A 19,215-nucleotide genomic window follows, 5' to 3' on the forward strand; every position below is an offset into this window, starting at 1 on the left:
AAGTAGATTAAAGAAAACTGAAGTCTGAGTGTACTTTTCATGTAAATGAGTAAATGAAATGTGCTTCTCTGTTATACTATTTCCTAATCATGTGTTAGCAGCAATTAACTATACTAATGGACCTAATGGCACACATTTCATTGCTATTCTCCCTTCCTTGGCTATTAGCTTTAAAAAAGTAGCTAAGTGAACTACATATAAATGTTGATTAGCCTCCAGTAGAGTTAGCTTGCTGCCACTGCAGGAAAAGCCCATCATTTTAATACTTCTCAGTGTTTCTATAGTATAAACTTTGACAGACTTAATTATAGCATTGATGCCAGTCAAGCAGATCCTTGCAGTATTCCTGGTAGCCATAACAATGATTAGTCAGAGCCTGGTAGGTGCAGCGAGAGGTGATTGGCTTCTGCAGTTCTTGGTAGTGGAAGAGCATATGATTGGCTAAATCTTGGTAGATAAGCAAAGCTATTGGTTCTTATGTGATGGATTTGCAGGACTAACAGGTGGCAGGGAAAAGCTCAGAGGTTGGACACATTAACTGGTTTACTTAGGAAAAATGTTTCTAGTCCTGTCACTGGCATCTTCTCTCCTGAATTATCTGTGGTTCTCTTTGAAAAAAGTAATGAAGTCCATCCTTTCTTTCCCAACTAAGTCAAACTAAAAAAAAAAACCCTACTCTATGTAAGATGTAAACTGCTATGTAATATGTAAAATTCAGAACATTTACTGTTAAAAAAAAAAAAGGGAAGGGAAAATGTAAAAAAATGCATAATGAATAAAGTGTTTTATATTTAACTGACATCAATTTCTCTTACTTCCCATGCCCAAAGAATCAACCTCAAACAGCACTTGATGTTTGCAGAAGTAACAGAGACAAAGGATGTAAGCCGTAGCTCACAGGTTAGAAACACCAACTGATTTATGGCACCCATTTCTACTCGTGTCACTGATATTTTTGGTCCTGACTTGTAAGAATTTCGTACTTAGCCAACACTCAGTTTATGAGGTAGAAACTTTGATCTAGATGTGTAATTTTTACTTCTTTTGACCACTTCTAAGAATCAGTGGTAGTACTGGGTACCCACACCCTCCCATTTCACTTGGTAACTGAGCCGACTCCTGCCCTTGATAAAATAGTGACATTTCTTCATATTTTCCACAATTCCAGCAGTGGCGCTACTGGAAGAGAAAGTACCTGTAAAGGAAAGAGGCAAGTAAGGAGTGCCAATTGAAACATGAAGCCGAGAACACCATCACGTTATAGATTATGTAGTGGGCTGGTTGGATCAAGCTGTCACTCAGCATGCTAGGGTAGAGAAGCTCACCAAATTTGCCATGCATTGCATCAGTGTACAGTTCCATGTTATCATTGCCAGCTCACATTTCCAGTAGGCAACAAAGCCCCGCGTATCAATTTAGTCAGTGTTGGATAAAGACACCAGTCTTGAAAGCCTACACAGAAAAATTGATGTCCTGTGAAGTATATGTACCATTTTCTAGGTGGTTGAACTGTATGAAACCAAGTGGTGCATTTAAAACTCATTGCTCAAACTGAAGTCACAATAAAGCAGCCTTTTTATTGCAGCACACATTAAGACCGAGACATTACATGGATCCACTCCATCTTCAGACCCCGGCCTTGGTCTGGCTGTTGGCTGGCAGTGGCTTGCCCATGTGGATCCCCACTGTGAGGCCACATTCTTTGCTGGCATATTTCTCTTTGACCTCAGGCTTCAGCAGGAAACCCTTCTCCTTGTCAAAGTAGTCCAAGGGAGCAAAGTACACAGGTGCTTCCCCACAGAGGTTTTGCAGTCGTGTGCGCCAGCCCTCCAGCATGGAGCTGCGAGATTCAGGAGAACCAGTAGCAGGATCCCAGAAGATCTGAGGGGCAAAAACCTGGAAGCCGCAGTAGTTCAGGATCCCGTTCTGCACACAGGGAGGAGCAGCTGTTACCACATGACAGATCATTTAATGCTTGGCTCTGTTTATAGTGAGACCTCACCTGCAGCGGCCACAGTGTGACATTGATGTCACCATTGATGCCAGTGTCACTGTACACAGATTCAGGACAGTCAGTGGTGAAGGACAGCATGGCTTTCTTGTCCTGGACAGAGAGCAAGGAGTGAGCAAAGAGGGAGAGGACACAGCCTGAACACACACACACACACACACACGTTGGTGGAGCTCTCACCTTGAAGATCCCCTCACTGTACCGCTTCTCCTGTGCGTAGGCTGAGCCCAACACCCGATCCATCCACCCCTTCATGATTGCAGGAACAGATGACCAGTACATGGGGAACTGGGAACACAGGTTTAATGGCCATTTTTAATGTGCACACCCTTTAGCCAATCACAAAGACATTTCCAGTCAGACACTACCTGAAAGATGACAAGGTCTGCCTCCTTGAGCTTCTCCTGCTCTTTTTTGATGTCATCTGCAAGTCTGCCCTCCTCTGATGCCAATTTGAGCTCCTTTGCGTAGCAGAAGTTCTCGGCATCCTTCACTCCACCTGTGACAAAAATCCAGTGTTTGTATCTGAAGAGCAATCAAAGCTAAAGCATTGCTATACCTGCAGGATATTTGTATACCAGTGATGTCCTCAGTAGTAGCAGCAGCTTTGAACTTCATGGCGTACAGGTCAGACACCTCTACAGTGCAGCCTTGAGCAGTCAGAGCTGCCACAGCAGCATCTTTGGCAGCAGCATTGAAAGAGGCAGGGCTCTCATGGGCATACACAATCAGCACCTTCTTGGCTGCAAAGCCAAAAAATAAATAAAAAAAACAAAAAAAAAGTTTTGATAAAGTTCCAGTCAGCACAGAAACCTTTCACTCTTCTTGTCAAAGACTATCAGCTTTGGCCAAACAAGTTTTAGCAATTACTAGGAAGAAAAATTCTTACCCATTCTCAAAACTGGTGCACAACAGTAAATGGTGAGTTTTCTGTTTAGCTGGTATAATAACAGAAAAATATGCCCATACTGGAGCAAAACACAGCCTGCTGCTTTTATACACACTTCAAGCACTACTTTACACAGGTGCTGTCAATCAGCAATCAGTCTCATGACTCAGCCAGCAGGTACTGGGGAAAAATCTCTCAGGTTTCCCATTTTGTATGGAAACTGGTGGGAGAAACTCTAAGATTAACCTAAACCTTCAGCCCAGTTTAAAAACAAGATGAATATATACCTCATATAATCATAATCATCTTAGTTTCACACACATCATTTTCCCTTGGTGATTGTTGGCGAACCAATGATTTACGCCTTACGCCCTGCGGTCTGAGAACCATTGGTATAAACTATACATCAGGACATAAAAGGTACACACACAGCCAAAATTCTCTGACTTTGGACAAATGGCTATATCTGGAAAGAAAACTTGCAGGACAAACATATAGAGGTATAATTCTGGTTTTCTTAATCTTTATTTTGCATGTTGCTCATTTTTAAAGATGCTAGAAAGTTGGTTGGCATTTTTAGTGTGCTCAGCAGTTATCTGTTCTTGCCAGATAAACATTAGCTCAAAGTTTGTGCTCCAGGTGAGGCTTGAACTCACAACCTCGGCATTGCTCAGCCCAATACTGTCATATAAGTACCGCTCGCTAACCGACTGCACCACTGGAGCACATGCACAAAGCATTTATTCCTTTCTCCCTTCATTCAATAGGTGTATGGGAAAAAATCATTTCAATACTTCTCAATGTTTTTATACTATAAACTTTAACAGACTTAATTACAGTATTGATGCCAATCAGGATCTACCTGTATTTGGGGAGCAAATCCTGGCGGCATTCTTGGTAGTCATAACAATGATTGGTCAAATCCTAGTAGGTGCAGTGGGAGATGATTGGCTTCTACAGTTCTTGGTAGTGGAGGAGCACATGATTGGCTAAATCTTGCTAGATTCTCATGTGATGGATTTGCAGGACTAACAGGTGGCAGGGAACAGCTCAGAGGCAGTAGCGGTTTTTGATACGGGCGACACGGGCGGTTGCCCGGGGCGACATCGTGGTGGGGGGCGGCATCACGGGCATCGGCAAAAAAAAAAAAAAAATAGTTTACTCGTATTCATGCTGCCCCGACATGATGACATATTGGGAATGGCATAGCCACTGATCGGTTTTCTATCGCCCATTTGCTGGGAGTAAGGGCGCCCTCCGTTAGTGAGGTGCGCCTGCTGCTTGCAGCACAGGGAGGAGAGGGCGGGGGATTCATTCGCTGGCTGGAGCAGCATCTAATAACCAACTGTCAAAATAAAAACAAACCAACAAATACGAGACATTATGATACAGACTTATAATTTGCACCGATGTTTTTTCAAAATTCTATATGCGAAAAGTGAGCGCGAGAGCCCTCAGTGCGCCTGCTCTCTGCTGAAGTCAAAGTAAACTTTATTGTCTCTCCGCTACATACAGTCCAGTATATAGAGAGACGAGAGGATGAGGCTCCAGTTACAGCAGTGCAAGTAAACAAACAATAAATATAAGAAGAGTAAGAAAATAAGGACCAGGGGTAAAGGGATCAATAACAATTTAAAATTTATAATTTACAGTTTGATGATTTAAAGTCTCACACACAACCCGTCGAAAGGAGAGAGGGGCAGCTACTTCCAAATAGAGCACATTTTATTCATGATGTTGTAAATCCAAGTCCATTAAGTATTCATGATTTGAATTCTGGGATGTGCAAAATCCCAGAAATAAACCCCAGACAAAGTGAATCTGTGAACTAAGGTGTAGGTCTATTAGGTTATGTTGTGCTGATCCCCGGGTTGGGGGATGGGTGTTCATACTGGAGTGCAAAATTAAAACCAATGGAAGATGGACAAGAAAAGTTCAAAGCCATCAGGTCCTCAGTTTAGAAAAAAGAGAAAAGAAGAGGAGAAACGAGCAAAAGATACAGGTAAGCAGATGCGTTATTGGATAATGGCAGGTCATCCTGAAACAATCAGAATCAGAATACTTTATTAATCCCTAATTATGTGGGTTACAGTTGCTCCAAGAAGAAATGATAAAAATAGTAACAGTAACAGACTAAACTCCAAACAATACATTATGTTACAGATTTTACCCATTTAAGAAATAGCACTAATATATACAGATCACTCAATTATAAATATCAAGGATTAACAGAGGTGATTATAAATAAATATCAAGAAAATCGACAAGAATATTACAGAGTAGAAAAGAGCGTGTGTAAAAAGGGTGTAACAATTGGGGGGTGGGGGCGGGGGCGCCAGAGGGAGTGTTCGCCCGGGGCGCCAAACAGGCTAGGACCGCCACTGCTCAGAGGTTGGACACATGAACTGGTTTACTTTGGAAAACATTTTCTAGTCCTGCCACTGACATCTTCTCTCCTGAATGAATTGTGGTTATCTTTGGAAAAAAAAAAGAAGTAGTAAATACCTTTGATATCGGTTGCAGCTGCCTACATGATTTTCTTTGTCATGAGCATTTCTCGTGAGGTAAAGAACAAACTAAAGAGGAGTCAACTCTCATTATGGTTTAAATAGCAGTGATTTTCCACCATTTGATTTAAAAACAGAAAAAGCCTCTCAGATGAGAGGTGAAACACCTTCATGAAAATTAAAGTATTTACTTTCCAAGCTCCTTAGTCAAACTAAAGAACTAAGTGTAAACTGGCATTTAATTTCTATCCGTTTTCTCTTACTTTCCATATCCAAACAAACATCATTGGATCTAATGTTTTTAGGCTGACAGCTTGTAGGAATAACAGAGACAAAGGATGTGAGCTAAGGTTTATAAGTTAAGAACACCAACTGATTGACTGCACCCATGTCTAGTCTTGTCCTCGTTTGTACCTATATAATGGTGAGTAGCTTATGAGGTTTTTTTTAAAAAAAAACAAAAAAAAAACACAACCCCACTCATTTAAATGTGTCATTTTTGATATGACTATTCTGTTTAGCAGAGGGATTTGCCTTTTGACCACAAGGCAATTGTGGTACTGGGTTCCCACACCCTCGCATTACAGTGTAGTGCTGAGGTTTTTACTTGGAAATTAAGCTCATTCCTCCCCTTGATAAAACACTGATAATTCCAGCAGCGGTGCTACTGGCAGAGAAACAGTACCTGTACAGGAAAGAGGCAATCAAGTGTTCCCAAGTAAGCCATGAAACTGATGACACCATCACGTTATAGATGGTGTAGTGAGCTGGGTTGATCAAGCTGTCATTCAGCATGCTAATGTGGAGAAGCTAACCGAATTGACCATGCATTGCAGTTTTTGTGCAGTGCCAAGTTACCATTGCCAACTCACATTTCTAATAGGCAAAGCGCCAAGCATCAATTTTGTCAGTGTTGGATAAGGACACCTGTCTTGAAAGCTTACCGAGCATCCTATTATGCAAATCAACCATTTTCTAGATGGTTGAACTGTATGAAACCAAGTGGTGCATTTAAAACTCATTGCTCAAACTGAAGTTACAATAAAGCAGCCTTTTTATTGCAGCACACATTTTAGGACCAAGACATTACATGGGCCCACTCCATCTTCAGACCCCGGCCTTGGTCTGGCTGTTGGCCGGCAGTGGCTTGCCCATGTGGATCCCCACTGTGAGGCCACATTCTTTGCTGGCATATTTCTCTTTGACCTCAGGCTTCAGCAGGAAACCCTTCTCCTTGTCAAAGTAGTCCAAGGGAGCAAAGTACACAGGTGCTTCCCCACAGAGGTTTTGCAGTCGTGTGCGCCAGCCCTCCAGCATGGAGCTGCGAGATTCAGGAGAACCAGTAGCAGGCTCCCAGAAGATCTGAGGGGCAAAAACCTGGAAGCCACAGTAGTTCAGGATCCCGTTCTGCACACAGGGAGGAGCAGCTGTTACCACATGACAGATCATTTAATGCTTGGCTCTGTTTATAGTGAGACCCCACCTGCAGCGGCCACAGTGTGACATTGATGTCACCATTGATGCCAGTGTCACTGTACACAGATTCAGGACAGTCAGTGGTGAAGGACAGCATGGCTTTCTTGTCCTGTACAGAGAGCAAGGAGTGAGCAAAGAGGGAGAGGACACAGCCTGAACACACATGTTGGTGGAGCTCTCACCTTGAAGATCCCCTCACTGTACCGCTTCTCCTGTGCGTAGGCAGAGCCCAACACCCGATCCATCCACCCCTTCATGATTGCAGGAACAGATGACCAGTACATGGGGAACTGGGAACACAGGTTTAATGGCCATTTTTAATGTGGACACTTGTCAGCTGACCACAAAGACATTTCCAGTCAGACACTACCTGAAAGATGACAAGGTCTGCCTCCTTGAGCTTCTCCTGCTCTTTTTTGATGTCATCTGCAAGTCTGCCCTCCTCTGATGCCAGTTTGATCTCCTTTGCGTAGCAGAAGTTCTCAGCATCCTTCACTCCACCTGCAAATAAAGCTAATGTTTACACCTGAAGCACAATCAAAGCATTGCTATACCTGCAGGATATTTGTATACCAGTGATGTCCTCAGTAGTAGCAGCAGCTTTGAACTTCATGGCGTACAGGTCAGACACCTCTACAGTGCAGCCTTGAGCAGTCAGAGCTGCCACAGCAGCATCTTTGGCAGCAGCATTGAAGGAGGCAGGGCTCTCATGGGCATACACAATCAGCACTTTCTTAGCTGCATAATCAAAAATTAAATTTAAAAAAATAGAAGTTCTGATAAAGTTCTAGTCATCGTACAAACCTTTCACTCTTCTTGTCAAAGACTATCAGCTTTGGCCAAACAGATTTCAGCAGTTACCAGGAAGAAAAAAATCTTACCCATTCTCAAAACTGGCACACAATAGTAAATGATGAGTTTTCTGACTAACTAATGTAGTAAAAGAAAAAACTACTCATATTGAAGCAAAAACACAGTCTGCTGCTTTTATACTCACTTCAAGCACTACTTCACACAGGTGCTGTCAATCAGCAATCAGTCTCATGACTCAGCCAGCTGGTACTGGGGTAAAATCTCTCAGGTTTCCCATTTTGTATGGAAACTGGTGGAAGAAACTCTTGAGATTAACCTAAACCTTCAGCCCAGTTTAAACACAAGAGGAATATATACCTCATATAATCATAATCATCTGAGTTTCACACACATCATTTTCCCATGGTGATTGTTGGCCAACTTGGCGAACCAATGATTTTCCTTACGCCCTGCAGTGTGGGAATCATTGGTATAAACTATACATAAGGACATAAAAGGTACACACACATACACACACAAACAGCCAAAATTCTTTGACCTTGAAGGAAAAACTATTGGTTGACAAAAAAGTAGCAGAAGAAAGATATAATTCTGAGTTTGTTAACCTTTATTTTGAATGTTGCTCATTTTTTATGATGCTTTCAAAGTATCTTCAAATGTTGGCTTGGCATTTATCTGTTCTCAGAAGTTAAATATTAGCTCAAGTCTCTGCTCCAGGTGAGGCTTGAACTCACAACCTCGGCATTGCTCAGCCCAATACTGTCATATAAGTACCGCGCGCTAACCGATTGCGCGACTAGAGCACATGTGCAAAGCCTTTATTCCTTTCTCAGTTCACTCAACTGATCTAAGGGGGAGGGGGGTCAGTCACTTATAGAACAAACGCTTTACACTCTATTATATTTCAACAAATCTCATGCTTGTAGTCTATGACTATATATAGGATTAATCGATAGATGCATTGTAACCGCAGTCTGGCGAAGAAGTAGTGGCTAGCAGGTCCAGCGGGCATGTGGTGTGGAGGTTAGCCGGACAACTCGGAGCCAGTCAGTTAAATCGAACAACAGACCTTTATTTGAACATAAGACCATACAAGCCAGGTCTCCACGTCTCTACTCTGTCTATACATACACGTGCGGGATCGGTAGTCGCCGGCGCCAGCCCGTTACAAGGTTTCTCTGAACAGCGACGCGAGCAGCATGTAACGGCCACCGCTATACTCCCACACCCACTAGGGGACTCCCCCAACTACTACAATAGTAGGGCACCCCCTTTAGTGGTGCTATAATACAATAAGGGTTGTTACAGCATCCATTAATATATGTGGGAAATCAGTCTTTTTTTCTATACATCTATGTTACAAATGTTTTTTTTTTTCAGTCAGTACACATTTGTTTCAGATCATTTCTGTTTCCCTTTTTTCATATTTCACTTTTATTCTTTAATTTTCGTAGTTTTGTGTATTTTACCTAATAGATATGGAACTAATGGATAAAGAATTGAACCATGTGGCAATAAAGACTCTGTATCCCTGTATTCTACCGCAATATCATGAACTTCCATTTAGCAAAACTAAATTAAATGAATGAAAACTGCAGTTTTCATGAAGTCTGTGTCTACTTCTTTTCATATAAATGTGCTTTGCCTCAAATAAAATTTGCCTCTCTGTTATACTATTTCCCAGTAATGTTTTAGAAGCAGTTAACTGTACTATTTGATCAACTTTCATGCATTTAAATTTGCTATTCTGACTTCCTTGGCTCCTACTTTTTAAAAAGTAGCTAAGTTAACGACATAAATGTTGATTAGCCTTCAGTACAGTTAGCTTGCTGCCACTGCAGGAAAAGCCCATCGTTTCAATACTTCTCAATGTTTTTAGACTATAAACTTTGACAGACTTAATTACAGTAGTGATGCCAATCTGGATCTCACTATATTTGGGGAGCAAATCCTTGCAGCGTACTTGCTAGCCATAACAATGATTGGTCAAATCCTGGTAGGTGCAGCGAGAGGTGATTGGCTTCTACAGTTCTTGGTAGTGGAGGAGCACATGATTGGATAACTCTTGAATTTGGTAGATAAGTAAAGCTATTGGCTCTCACATGATGGATTTGCTTGACTAACCGGTGGCAGGGAGCAGCTCAGAGGTTAGAACCATGAACTGACGTACTTAGGACATGTTTTCTATTGTGTTGCAAATGTTTTTATTTAACCAGTGCTCAGTAATATATGACTTACAGATGTTCAGCATTAGGTGTAACGCTTGACAATGCAACATGTTCCTGTAATGATCTTAGTTTGTGCAGTGATGAAGAAGTAGTAACACTGTTATACTAAATTAAATAAACAGTAGTGTCATTAGATCCTAAAGGTTTTTCAGTTATTTGCATGCCAGGTGAATAGAAATGCTGAAAAGCCTTCAGAACAAATATTGGAAAAGGAAAAACAAAATCTTTAAATATTACACATGCTTTACTCTTCCTGTGCACTCGCACCACAGTCAGCTGATTTAAGTTCATGTGTAGGAGGAGGAAAATCGTGGATGAGCCCACAGTGGCGATACACATTTTTACCTCACAAAAAGGCAATGGTAAAGAGTAAACTCCACTAGGACGGAAAGAACACATACTGCTAAAAGCGAGATCTTAAAGCTGCGTTCATGCCAAACCGAGCCAAAGCCTGTAGCATAGGCAGTGAGGAGCAATGAGGCTTGCAGTCACCTGATCTGCAGTAGCAGTCTGTTGTAAGTCTTTTTGGGCTTGCTTTCAACCTTTGTGTACGGTCGCCCCCCCCCCCCCCAAACACACGTTCTTATCAGAATAGGGATTTGCATTAGCATGTAGAACATAGCCTTCCCGCTGTGGCATATTTCTCTTTGACCTCAGGCTTCAGCAGGAAACCCTTCTCCTTGTCAAAGTAGTCCAAGGGAGCAAAGTACACAGGTACTTCCCCACCGAGGGTTTGCAGTCGTGTGCGCCAGCCCTCCAGCATGGACCTGCGAGATTCAGGAGAACCAGTAGCAGGATCCCAGAAGATCTGAGGGTCAAAAACCTGGAAGCCGCAGTAGTTCAGGATCCCGTTCTGCACACAGGGAGGAGCAGCTGTTACCACATGACAGATCATTTAATGCTTGGCTCTGTTTATAGTGAGACCTCACCTGCAGCGGCCACAGTGTGACATTGATGTCACCATTGATGCCAGTGTCACTGTACACAGATTCAGGACAGTCAGTGGTGAAGGACAGCATGGCTTTCTTGCCCTGCACAGAGAGCAAGGAGTGAGCAAAGAGGGAGAGGACACAGCCTGAACACACACACGTTGGTGGAGCTCTCACCTTGAAGAGCCCCTCACTGTACCGCTTCTCCTGTGCGTAGGCAAAGCCCAACACCCTATCCATCCACCCCTTCATGATTGCAGGAACAGATGACCAGTACATGGGGAACTGGGAACACAGGTTTAATGGTCATTTTTAATGTGGACACCTGTCAGCCGATCACAAAGACATTTCTAGTCAGACACTACCTGAAAGATGACAAGGTCTGCCTCCTTGAGCTTCTCCTGCTCTTTTTTGATGTCATCTGCAAGTCTGCCCTCCTCTGATGCCAGTTTGATCTCCTTTGCGTAGCAGAAGTTCTCAGCATTCTTCACTCCACCTGTGACAAAAATCCAGTCTTTGTATCTGAAGAACAATCAAAGCCAAAGCATTGCTATACCTGCAGGATATTTGTATACCAGTGATGTCCTCAGTAGTAGCAGCAGCTTTGAACTTCATGGCGTACAGGTCAGACACCTCTACAGTGCAGCCTTGAGCAGTCAGAGCTGCCACAGCAGCATCTTTGGCAGCAGCATTGAAAGAGGCAGGGCTCTCATGGGCATACACAATCAGCACCTTCTTGGCTGAAAAGCCAAAAAATAAATTAAAAAAAAAAAAATAATACAAGTTTTGATAAAGTTCCAGTCAGCACAGAAACCTTTCACTCTTCTTGTCAAAGATTATCAGCTTTGGCCAAACAAGTTTTAGCAATTACTAGGAAGAAAAATTCTTACCCATTCTCAAAACTGGTGCACAATAGTAAATTGTGAGTTTTCTGTCTAGCTGGTATAACAACAGAAAAATATGTCTATACTGGAGCAAAACACAGTCTGCTGCTTTTATACACACTTCAAGCACTACTTCACACAGGTGCTGTCAATCAGCAATAAACCTCATGAGTCAGCCAGCTGGTACTGGGGTAATTTCTCTCAGACCAGTTGGTGGCAGTAATGCACCATTTTGCTGTTTGCCAATCAATAAGTATCAATCAATACTTTATTTATATAGCACATTTAAAGACCAGAGGTACACCAAAGTGCTTCTCAGTAGTAAAATATGAAATAAAATTAATTACATATGGGTACTATAGTAGAGTAGAAATACATTTCCAGACAAAAAAAAGCACCACTTAACCCGTGAGTACTATGTTAAAAGAAATATTTCACACCTCGTGTAAAAGTTAGGTAAAATCAACACAGAAATATCAACTGGAAAAACCCACTAACACAATAGGTTAAAATTACAAAAAAATGCAATAAAAGTACAAAGTGTACATCCAATAAATCACTAACTAATCTAAAATGCAAGCTCAAATAAATAAGTTTTCAATCTTGTTTTAAAAGATTGAATAGATTCCGACGCGCGAATATCAGCTGGAAGACTGTTCCAGAGGTTAGGTGCAGCAATGGCAAAGGCACGATCACCTCTGGTTTTCAGCCGGGACCTAGGTTGCACCAAGAGCATTTGACTCGATGATCGAAGTGCTCTCCTATGAGTTTACAGGCTGAGAAGTTCAGTTAAATAGCAAGGCGCAATATTATTTACGATTTTGAATGAAAGCAATAAAATCTTAAAATCAATCCGATATTTCATGGGCAGCCAATGTAGGTCAGCAAGGATCGGGGTAATAGAATCAAACCTTCTAGTACCAGTTAAAAGGCGTGCCGCTGCATTTTGGACAAGTTGTAGTTTATGAAGAAGGGCAGATTGGAGGCCCAGATAAAGGGAGTTGCAGTAGTCTAATCTTGAAGTAATAAATGTATGTGTAAGTTTTTCAAGATCCATTCGTGGTATTTAATGCTTAGCCTTAGATATTTGTCGTAGTTGGTAAAAGCTAGACTGTACTACAGAAGACACTTGTTTAAAGGAGCTGTCCAAAAGCACACCTAAGTTACGTACTGTATCAAAGAGGGAGGTAGCGAAGGGCCCAAATATATCAGCTAATTGTCCCCGAGGGATGTGGCTATCAAAGACAATAATTTCTGTTTTCTTTTCATTTAGAAAAAGGGAGTTACTCGATAACCAGCCTTTGATCTCCCTCATACAATCAAGAAAACAGCGTAGTGAAGACGTGGTATCGTCAGTCAGACAAAAATAGATTTGAATACCATCAGCATAAAAATGAAAAGAAATGTTATATTTGTCAAATATAGACCAAAGGTAGCATGTACAATGAGAACAACACAGCCAACTGCCAATAAACCCTATAAAGAAGTAGAAGAAGAATTTCTCTCAGGTTTCTCATTTTGTATGGAAACTCTTGAGATTAACCTAAACCTTCAGCCCAGTTTAAACACAAGATTAATATATACCTCATCTAATCATAATCATCTCAGTTTCACAGACATCATTTTCCCATGGTGATTGTTGCCCAACTTGGCGAACCAATGACTTGCCTTACGCCCTGCAGTGTGGGAATCATTGGTATAAACTATACATAAGGACATAAAAGGTACACACACATACACACACAGCCAAATTTCTCTGACTTTGGAAGAATGTCCCTATCTCGATGGTTAACAGCTCCCATTGAAAATAAACAGAAACAAAACTAGCAGGACAAACATACAGAGGTATAATTCTGGTTTTCTTAATGTTTATTTTGCATGTTGCTCATTTTTAAAGAGACTAGAAAATTGTTTGGCATTTTTAGTGTGCTCAGTATTTATCTGGTCTTGGCAGATAAACATTAGCTCAAAGTTTGTGCTCCAGGTGAGGCTTGAACTCACAACCTCGGCATTGCTCAGCCCAATACTGTCATATAAGTACCGCGCGCTAACCGATTGCGCCACTGGAGCACATGCACACAGCATTTATTCCTTTCTCCCTTCATTCAATAGGTGTATGGGAAAAAATAATTTCAATACTTCTCAATGTTTTTATACTATAAACTTTAACAGACTTAATTACAGTATTGATGCCAATCAGGATCTACCTGTATTTGGGGAGCAAATCCTGGCGGCATTCTTGGTAGTCATAACAATGATTGGTCAAATCCTAGTAGGTGCAGTGGGAGATGATTGGCTTCTACAGTTCTTGGTAGTGGAGGAGCACATGATTGGCTAAATCTTGCTAGATTCTCATGTGATGGATTTGCAGGACTAACAGGTGGCAGGGAAAAGCTCAGAGGTTGGACACATGAACTGGTTTACTTCGGAAAACATTTTCTAGTCCTGCCACTGACATCTTCTCTCCTGAATGAATTGTGGTTATCTTTGAAAAAAAAGAAGTAAATACTTTTGATATCGGTTGCAGCTGCCTACATGATTTTCTTTGTCATGAGCATTTCTCATGAGGTAAAGAACAAACTAAAGAGGAGTCAACTCTCATTATGGTTTAAATAGCTGTGATTTTCCACCATTTGATTTAAAAACAGAAAAAGCCTCTCAGATGAGAGGTGAAACACCTTCATGAAAATTAAAGTATTTACTTTCCAAGCTCCTTAGTCAAACTAAAGAACTAAGTGTAAACTGGCATTTAATTTCTGTTTTCTCTTACTTTCCATATCCAAACAAACATCACTGGATCTAATGTTTTTAGGCTGACAGCTTGTAGGAATAACAGAGACAAAGGATGTGAGCTAAGGCTTATAAGCTATGTTAAGAGATTTTTTAGGATTTTGGGATTTTTATTATGTTATGCTTAAAAGTACGTTTCATTATCTAAATGTGTTTGCTCTTTTCAGTATTCAGCTTAAACTCTGCAACTCTGTGCAGACTCCTAAATGGGGAAGTTACACAGGAAGCCTGCAGTTCTATTTTCTCTCTTCCTGTATGTGCTCTCTGAATAAAGACTCTTTCTTTTTATTGCACAGTGCGAGTCTCCCTGAGCCTCGACCGTGTACACGTTAAACCTGTCTGAGCGTTTTATTCCGACCTGAGTTGCATAACAGGAAAACTCCTGACATTTCTTGGTCCTTCGAGCCGGATGGGACACAGCACTTTTGTGTGACCCCACAGGAAAACCTCATCGAGCCCTGACGTCGTGAGAAGCCCGCGCTGAAGTCTGTTGACAGCTCCTCTCTAGGTAGAGGATATAAAGTCCAGAGACGTGACATTCGGGTTCTGGCCAGCGTTCTTATAAGTGGTCCACGGCGGTGGGGGTCGATGAGGTAAACCTGAGAGACCGGCAGTGAATCAGCAACCAGGTGAATATTAACACTCAGACACCTCGCGTAAAACGTCTAGGCTCGGCTCGCCCAGAGGGGCTGGTAGCATTCCTAAAAGTAAACGCTCGCCTGAAAAAGGGGCTAGAAGCTATTTTAGATAAACCTGGTCCGTAAGACGTAGCACGCGTTGAAAAGGTATTGTTGTTGTTTTGTTTTTGTTGGTGGAATAAGTTGATTTGTTGATTTTACAGCACAATAAGGAGGCTGAACTATTCCACTGTTTTGTTTGCTGTTGGCCACCCAAGTACTGGTGAAAAGAGAGAAACAGGTCGTGTTGACACCGCTTTCAAGAATAGCTTGAAAGTAGAAGGCCGTGTCAACTACCTCTCTCGATTCTCGTGCCAGAGAAGGTGCCGCAGTTGTGTAGTTGTAAAGTATTAAAATTAAAAATAAGAGGATTAAAATGGGTAACTCACTGCTGACGAGCAGTGGTTAGAAAAGAAATGTCCAGGCGCCGGACAAATTAGTGCATATAGATGGAGAAATCCAAAGAAAACTAAATGTCCCACGTGGGAGGGAAAATGCATTAACTAAATTATAAGAAACCCTCCAAGCAGAAATAAATACTGAAAAGGAAGCTAAAAAGAAATCAAAGCATACACAAGAGTTGTAACATTTTAAAGCATGGAAAGTGGAATGAAGTGGAATAAACAAAAGGTTAAATTAAGGTTAACTTAAATTAAAGCAAAGCTTATCTAGTGATAAGCATGATAATAGGAGATAATAGGAAGGTTAACAACCTGTAAACTGGTATTAACAATGAAACAAAATTGGGAAGACAACCAAGCTGAATGAATAGAATGCGTGAAACCAGATAATTCACACAAAATATATCAAATAAAAAAGAGAGATTCAATTCAATTCAATTCAATTTTATTTATATAGCGCCAAATCACAACAAAAGTCGCCTCAAGGCGCTTTATATTGTACAGTAGATAGCACAATAATAAATACAGAGAAAAACCCAACAATCATATGACCCCCTATGAGCAAGCACTTTGGCGACAGTGGGAAGGAAAAACTCCCTTTTAACAGGAAGAAACCTCCGGCAGAACCAGGCTCAGGGAGGGGCGGCCATCTGCTGCGACCGGTTGGGGTATGCATAAGGTATATTAAGGCTGTGTCATTGTTCAGCCAAGGAAAATGTCTCCAGCTTGGGAAGGTGTGAAGCTGCAGATTCACACAGACCCGTGATGGATACATAATAAAATATAAACTAATATACTATTGTATATTAGTAGTAAAGTAGTGAAGTAGTGTATTGTAATATACTCTTGCTGTTATAAAAAAGGAAAAACAATACAATGATAATATTAATAATGATATACTATTAGTAGGAAGAGGCACCTCAGTCAGTTATGATATGAGGTGAATGATTGTTAAAAGTAGTCTGATTCAAGCTCAAGGTTTGCTCAAACTCAGTACAATGATGATATATGAGATGAAGAAAATAAGGAATTAACTACACTAATCAGGTGCATAGAGACACTTGACCTGCTTGTAAACCTGTCATCTTAGATGAGACTTTGTTAGGATGAAGAGCAAACCTATACTAACAACTAATGAGAAACTGAATTAAATATGTGGACACTACCAAGCTAATGAGGAGCGGTGACACGCATGGAGATGCTGGTTTTGCTCACTACAATCGTATAAATAGAGTTTGAATTCAGTACTGTGGATGTACAGTGAGTGACCTCTATATATCTTGAAAAGCATGTCTGAAATACTCGTATGAAAGCATATTTTGAGTGATTTTAACTGTGTAAATGCTGTGAGTAGTAGGTTTTGAGTGATTGGGTGTGATTTGTACAAAAAATAATAAAACATAAGTAATAATAACGCTACAAAGGTTCATAGTAGAGTGTGTGAACAAGTGGCAGTTTGAGAGAAAAAGGCAGTGTGTGTGATGATTCCTGATGTCTGAAAGAGCTCAATTTAAAAAGTGTGTGTGAAATAAAGGTGTGTTGGTTTTAGATCAAGATTTAGTAGAATTAAAGAGGGTTTATAGACTATGAATACAAAGAAAAACAAAAGAGTTCGATTAGTCTGCAGAAACAGGAAATATGTATAAATATATATGTGTGCCTGTGGTGTGTCAAGACAGCTCACAGAGAGAAACAGAACTCTATGAATAGACTCTATGAATAGACTCTATGAATAGAATGAATAGACAACACATACTCAAATTGTTATATGTGAAATTATTTCTGGAAAGGGTCAGAAGAGATAGTTTGAACTTAGAACTCAGTGATATGATGCATGAATTAAACCTTATGGCAATAAACACTTGCAATGAAGAATGCAGCTTACACTCAATTAATATGAACGCAAAGCCTTGATGCCATAGGCAATTTGTTTTTGTTTTTGTTTGTTTGTTTTGTAAGTTTGGAAAACAAATTTGTGATCATACTTGTGGATCACAGTGACACATAATGATTAGGCACATGATTTAACAATGACGAGTTTTAGAGCTGTGAGCTATGAGCTATAAGCAATGCAAAGTTTTTCCTAACTTAAAAGTTTGAAATATGTAAGATGTATGAATTCTTTGAGAAATAGGAATTGCCTAAAATGCCTTAAGTCAAAATGTAGTGTTGCATCTACAAAGAAGAAAGCGGAAGAAGCATTCAGTAACTTGGAGCTGGTTTCAGTGATGTTTTTGTAGACAGTTCAGCGTCTAAGAATAGCCTAGGCTATTGTAGGCTATGCAGTAACCACAGCAGATAGAGTTGTAGAAGCAAAACCGTTGACATCCTCACACACGCAGGCCAAGATATAAATATATACACTGACAGACAGTATGTTTTTTCAGCTGTGCAACACTTTGAGATCTTCTAAAGCCACTATTAGAAGTAATTATATTGCCAAAACAGTTAGCATTTTGTAAATGTGCTGCACACCAGAAAGGCTGCTCAGAGGTCATTAAAGGCAATAACTTTGCAGATCAAGCAGCAAAAGCAGCAGCACAACAAACTATACGCTCCCCAGAAAAGACAGTAAAACAAAGCCAGCAATTATTCTTCGGTTTGTGAGTCGCAAAACAAAGATTGAGTTACTGAAACAGGGAAAGAAACTAAAAGGGACCGGTGTGTATTTAAATGAACATTTAACGAAAAAGACTGCTGAAATTGCAAGACAGGCACGCAGCCTGAGAAAACAAAATAAGATACAAGCGACATGGACGAGGAACTGCAAAGTAATGATAAGACTAAATGGCAATCCTGAAGAAGCGAAAGTTGTGATGATAAGAGAACTCAAAGACTTAGAGCAATATAAATAATCAGGAATCTGCTATGGAATCTATTGGAAAAGTGACAATTGGATAATGAACAATGGGTATGGAAAGTGTTTCTGGCCTTATGGCTCAAAAACAATGGAAAAAAACAACAACATAAACACATAAATGACAAGTTTGGACACAGATTATAGGTTTCCATTCAGAGATATTGAAGAGGAAGACTTTGATTATGAGAAGGACTGTCAAGGAGGTTATTTTGCCACACACGCTGAGAAGATGAACTTCAAAACATTTAACTATGCAGAGCACAACATGCATGACCCTGAAACTAACATTGACCCAGATAATCACTTCTACAATAACAATAATAGTACTTGTGAGTACTATACAGATGACCAATTTAATATGAATATTAAAATGGCAAATGCATTGTCGGTCATACATTTCAATAGTAGAAGCCTGTATAAAAATTTTTCTAAAATTACGGAATGTTTAAGTAAGTTAAAAAAGTTTAATATAATTGCAATATCAGAAACATGGCTCGATAATGAGAAAGTTAGTGAAATGGGACTGGAAGGATACGAATTATTTACAATGAACAGGGTGAATAAAAAAGGAGGCGGTGTTGCTTTATATGTAGATAAAGTTTTGAAATGTAGTCTGATTGAATGTATGTCAAGCATCATAGATGACGTAATGGAATGTGTTACTATTGAAATCCATGTTGAAAAAGCTAGCAATATAATTATAAGTTGCATCTATAGGACACCAGGATCATGCCTTGAGACATTCAATGA

At 40.5% G+C, this 19,215-nt stretch overlaps 2 protein-coding genes and 3 non-coding genes across 6 annotated transcripts; all 5 read right to left on the minus strand.

The window, feature by feature from the left end:
- Window positions 1-1,559: 1,559 nt before the first annotated feature.
- LOC109203219 (NAD(P)H dehydrogenase [quinone] 1) lies at window positions 1,560-7,783 on the minus strand. 2 transcript variants are annotated; one of them, XM_025910035.1, is made up of 6 exons: window positions 7,765-7,783; window positions 2,590-2,754; window positions 2,380-2,510; window positions 2,192-2,299; window positions 2,003-2,104; window positions 1,560-1,926 (listed from the first exon to the last, which is right to left on the minus strand). In XM_025910035.1, exons 1-6 carry the CDS (start codon window positions 7,766-7,768, stop codon window positions 1,627-1,629), a joined length of 810 nt encoding a protein of 269 aa, XP_025765820.1. In that variant the 5' UTR covers window positions 7,769-7,783; the 3' UTR covers window positions 1,560-1,626. The 2 variants fall into 2 exon arrangements, with proteins under 2 accessions (XP_025765820.1, XP_019218024.1); XM_019362479.2 differs by lacking the exon at window positions 7,765-7,783 and adding an exon at window positions 2,901-3,055.
- On the minus strand, window positions 3,532-3,625 carry trnai-uau (transfer RNA isoleucine (anticodon UAU)). Its single transcript has 2 exons — window positions 3,588-3,625; window positions 3,532-3,567 (listed from the first exon to the last, which is right to left on the minus strand). It is a non-coding gene; the product is annotated as a tRNA-Ile (tRNA).
- Window positions 7,784-8,405: 622 nt separating the features above from the next.
- Window positions 8,406-8,499, minus strand: trnai-uau (transfer RNA isoleucine (anticodon UAU)). The gene is made up of 2 exons: window positions 8,462-8,499; window positions 8,406-8,441 (listed from the first exon to the last, which is right to left on the minus strand). It is a non-coding gene; the product is annotated as a tRNA-Ile (tRNA).
- A 1,377-nt stretch (window positions 8,500-9,876) lies between these two features.
- Window positions 9,877-11,896, minus strand: LOC109194392 (ribosyldihydronicotinamide dehydrogenase [quinone]-like). Its single transcript, XM_019362483.2, has 6 exons — window positions 11,744-11,896; window positions 11,429-11,593; window positions 11,219-11,349; window positions 11,031-11,138; window positions 10,854-10,955; window positions 9,877-10,777 (listed from the first exon to the last, which is right to left on the minus strand). The coding sequence occupies exons 1-6, from the start codon at window positions 11,745-11,747 to the stop codon at window positions 10,529-10,531; spliced, it is 759 nt and encodes a 252-aa protein (XP_019218028.1). The 5' UTR covers window positions 11,748-11,896; the 3' UTR covers window positions 9,877-10,528.
- Window positions 11,897-13,713: 1,817 nt separating this feature from the next.
- trnai-uau (transfer RNA isoleucine (anticodon UAU)) lies at window positions 13,714-13,807 on the minus strand. The gene is made up of 2 exons: window positions 13,770-13,807; window positions 13,714-13,749 (listed from the first exon to the last, which is right to left on the minus strand). It is a non-coding gene; the product is annotated as a tRNA-Ile (tRNA).
- Between the last annotated feature and the right edge of the window lie 5,408 nt (window positions 13,808-19,215).

The sequence above is a fragment of the Oreochromis niloticus genome, linkage group LG8 (assembly GCF_001858045.2).
Source record: "Oreochromis niloticus isolate F11D_XX linkage group LG8, O_niloticus_UMD_NMBU, whole genome shotgun sequence".
Lineage (NCBI taxonomy): Eukaryota > Metazoa > Chordata > Actinopteri > Cichliformes > Cichlidae > Oreochromis > Oreochromis niloticus.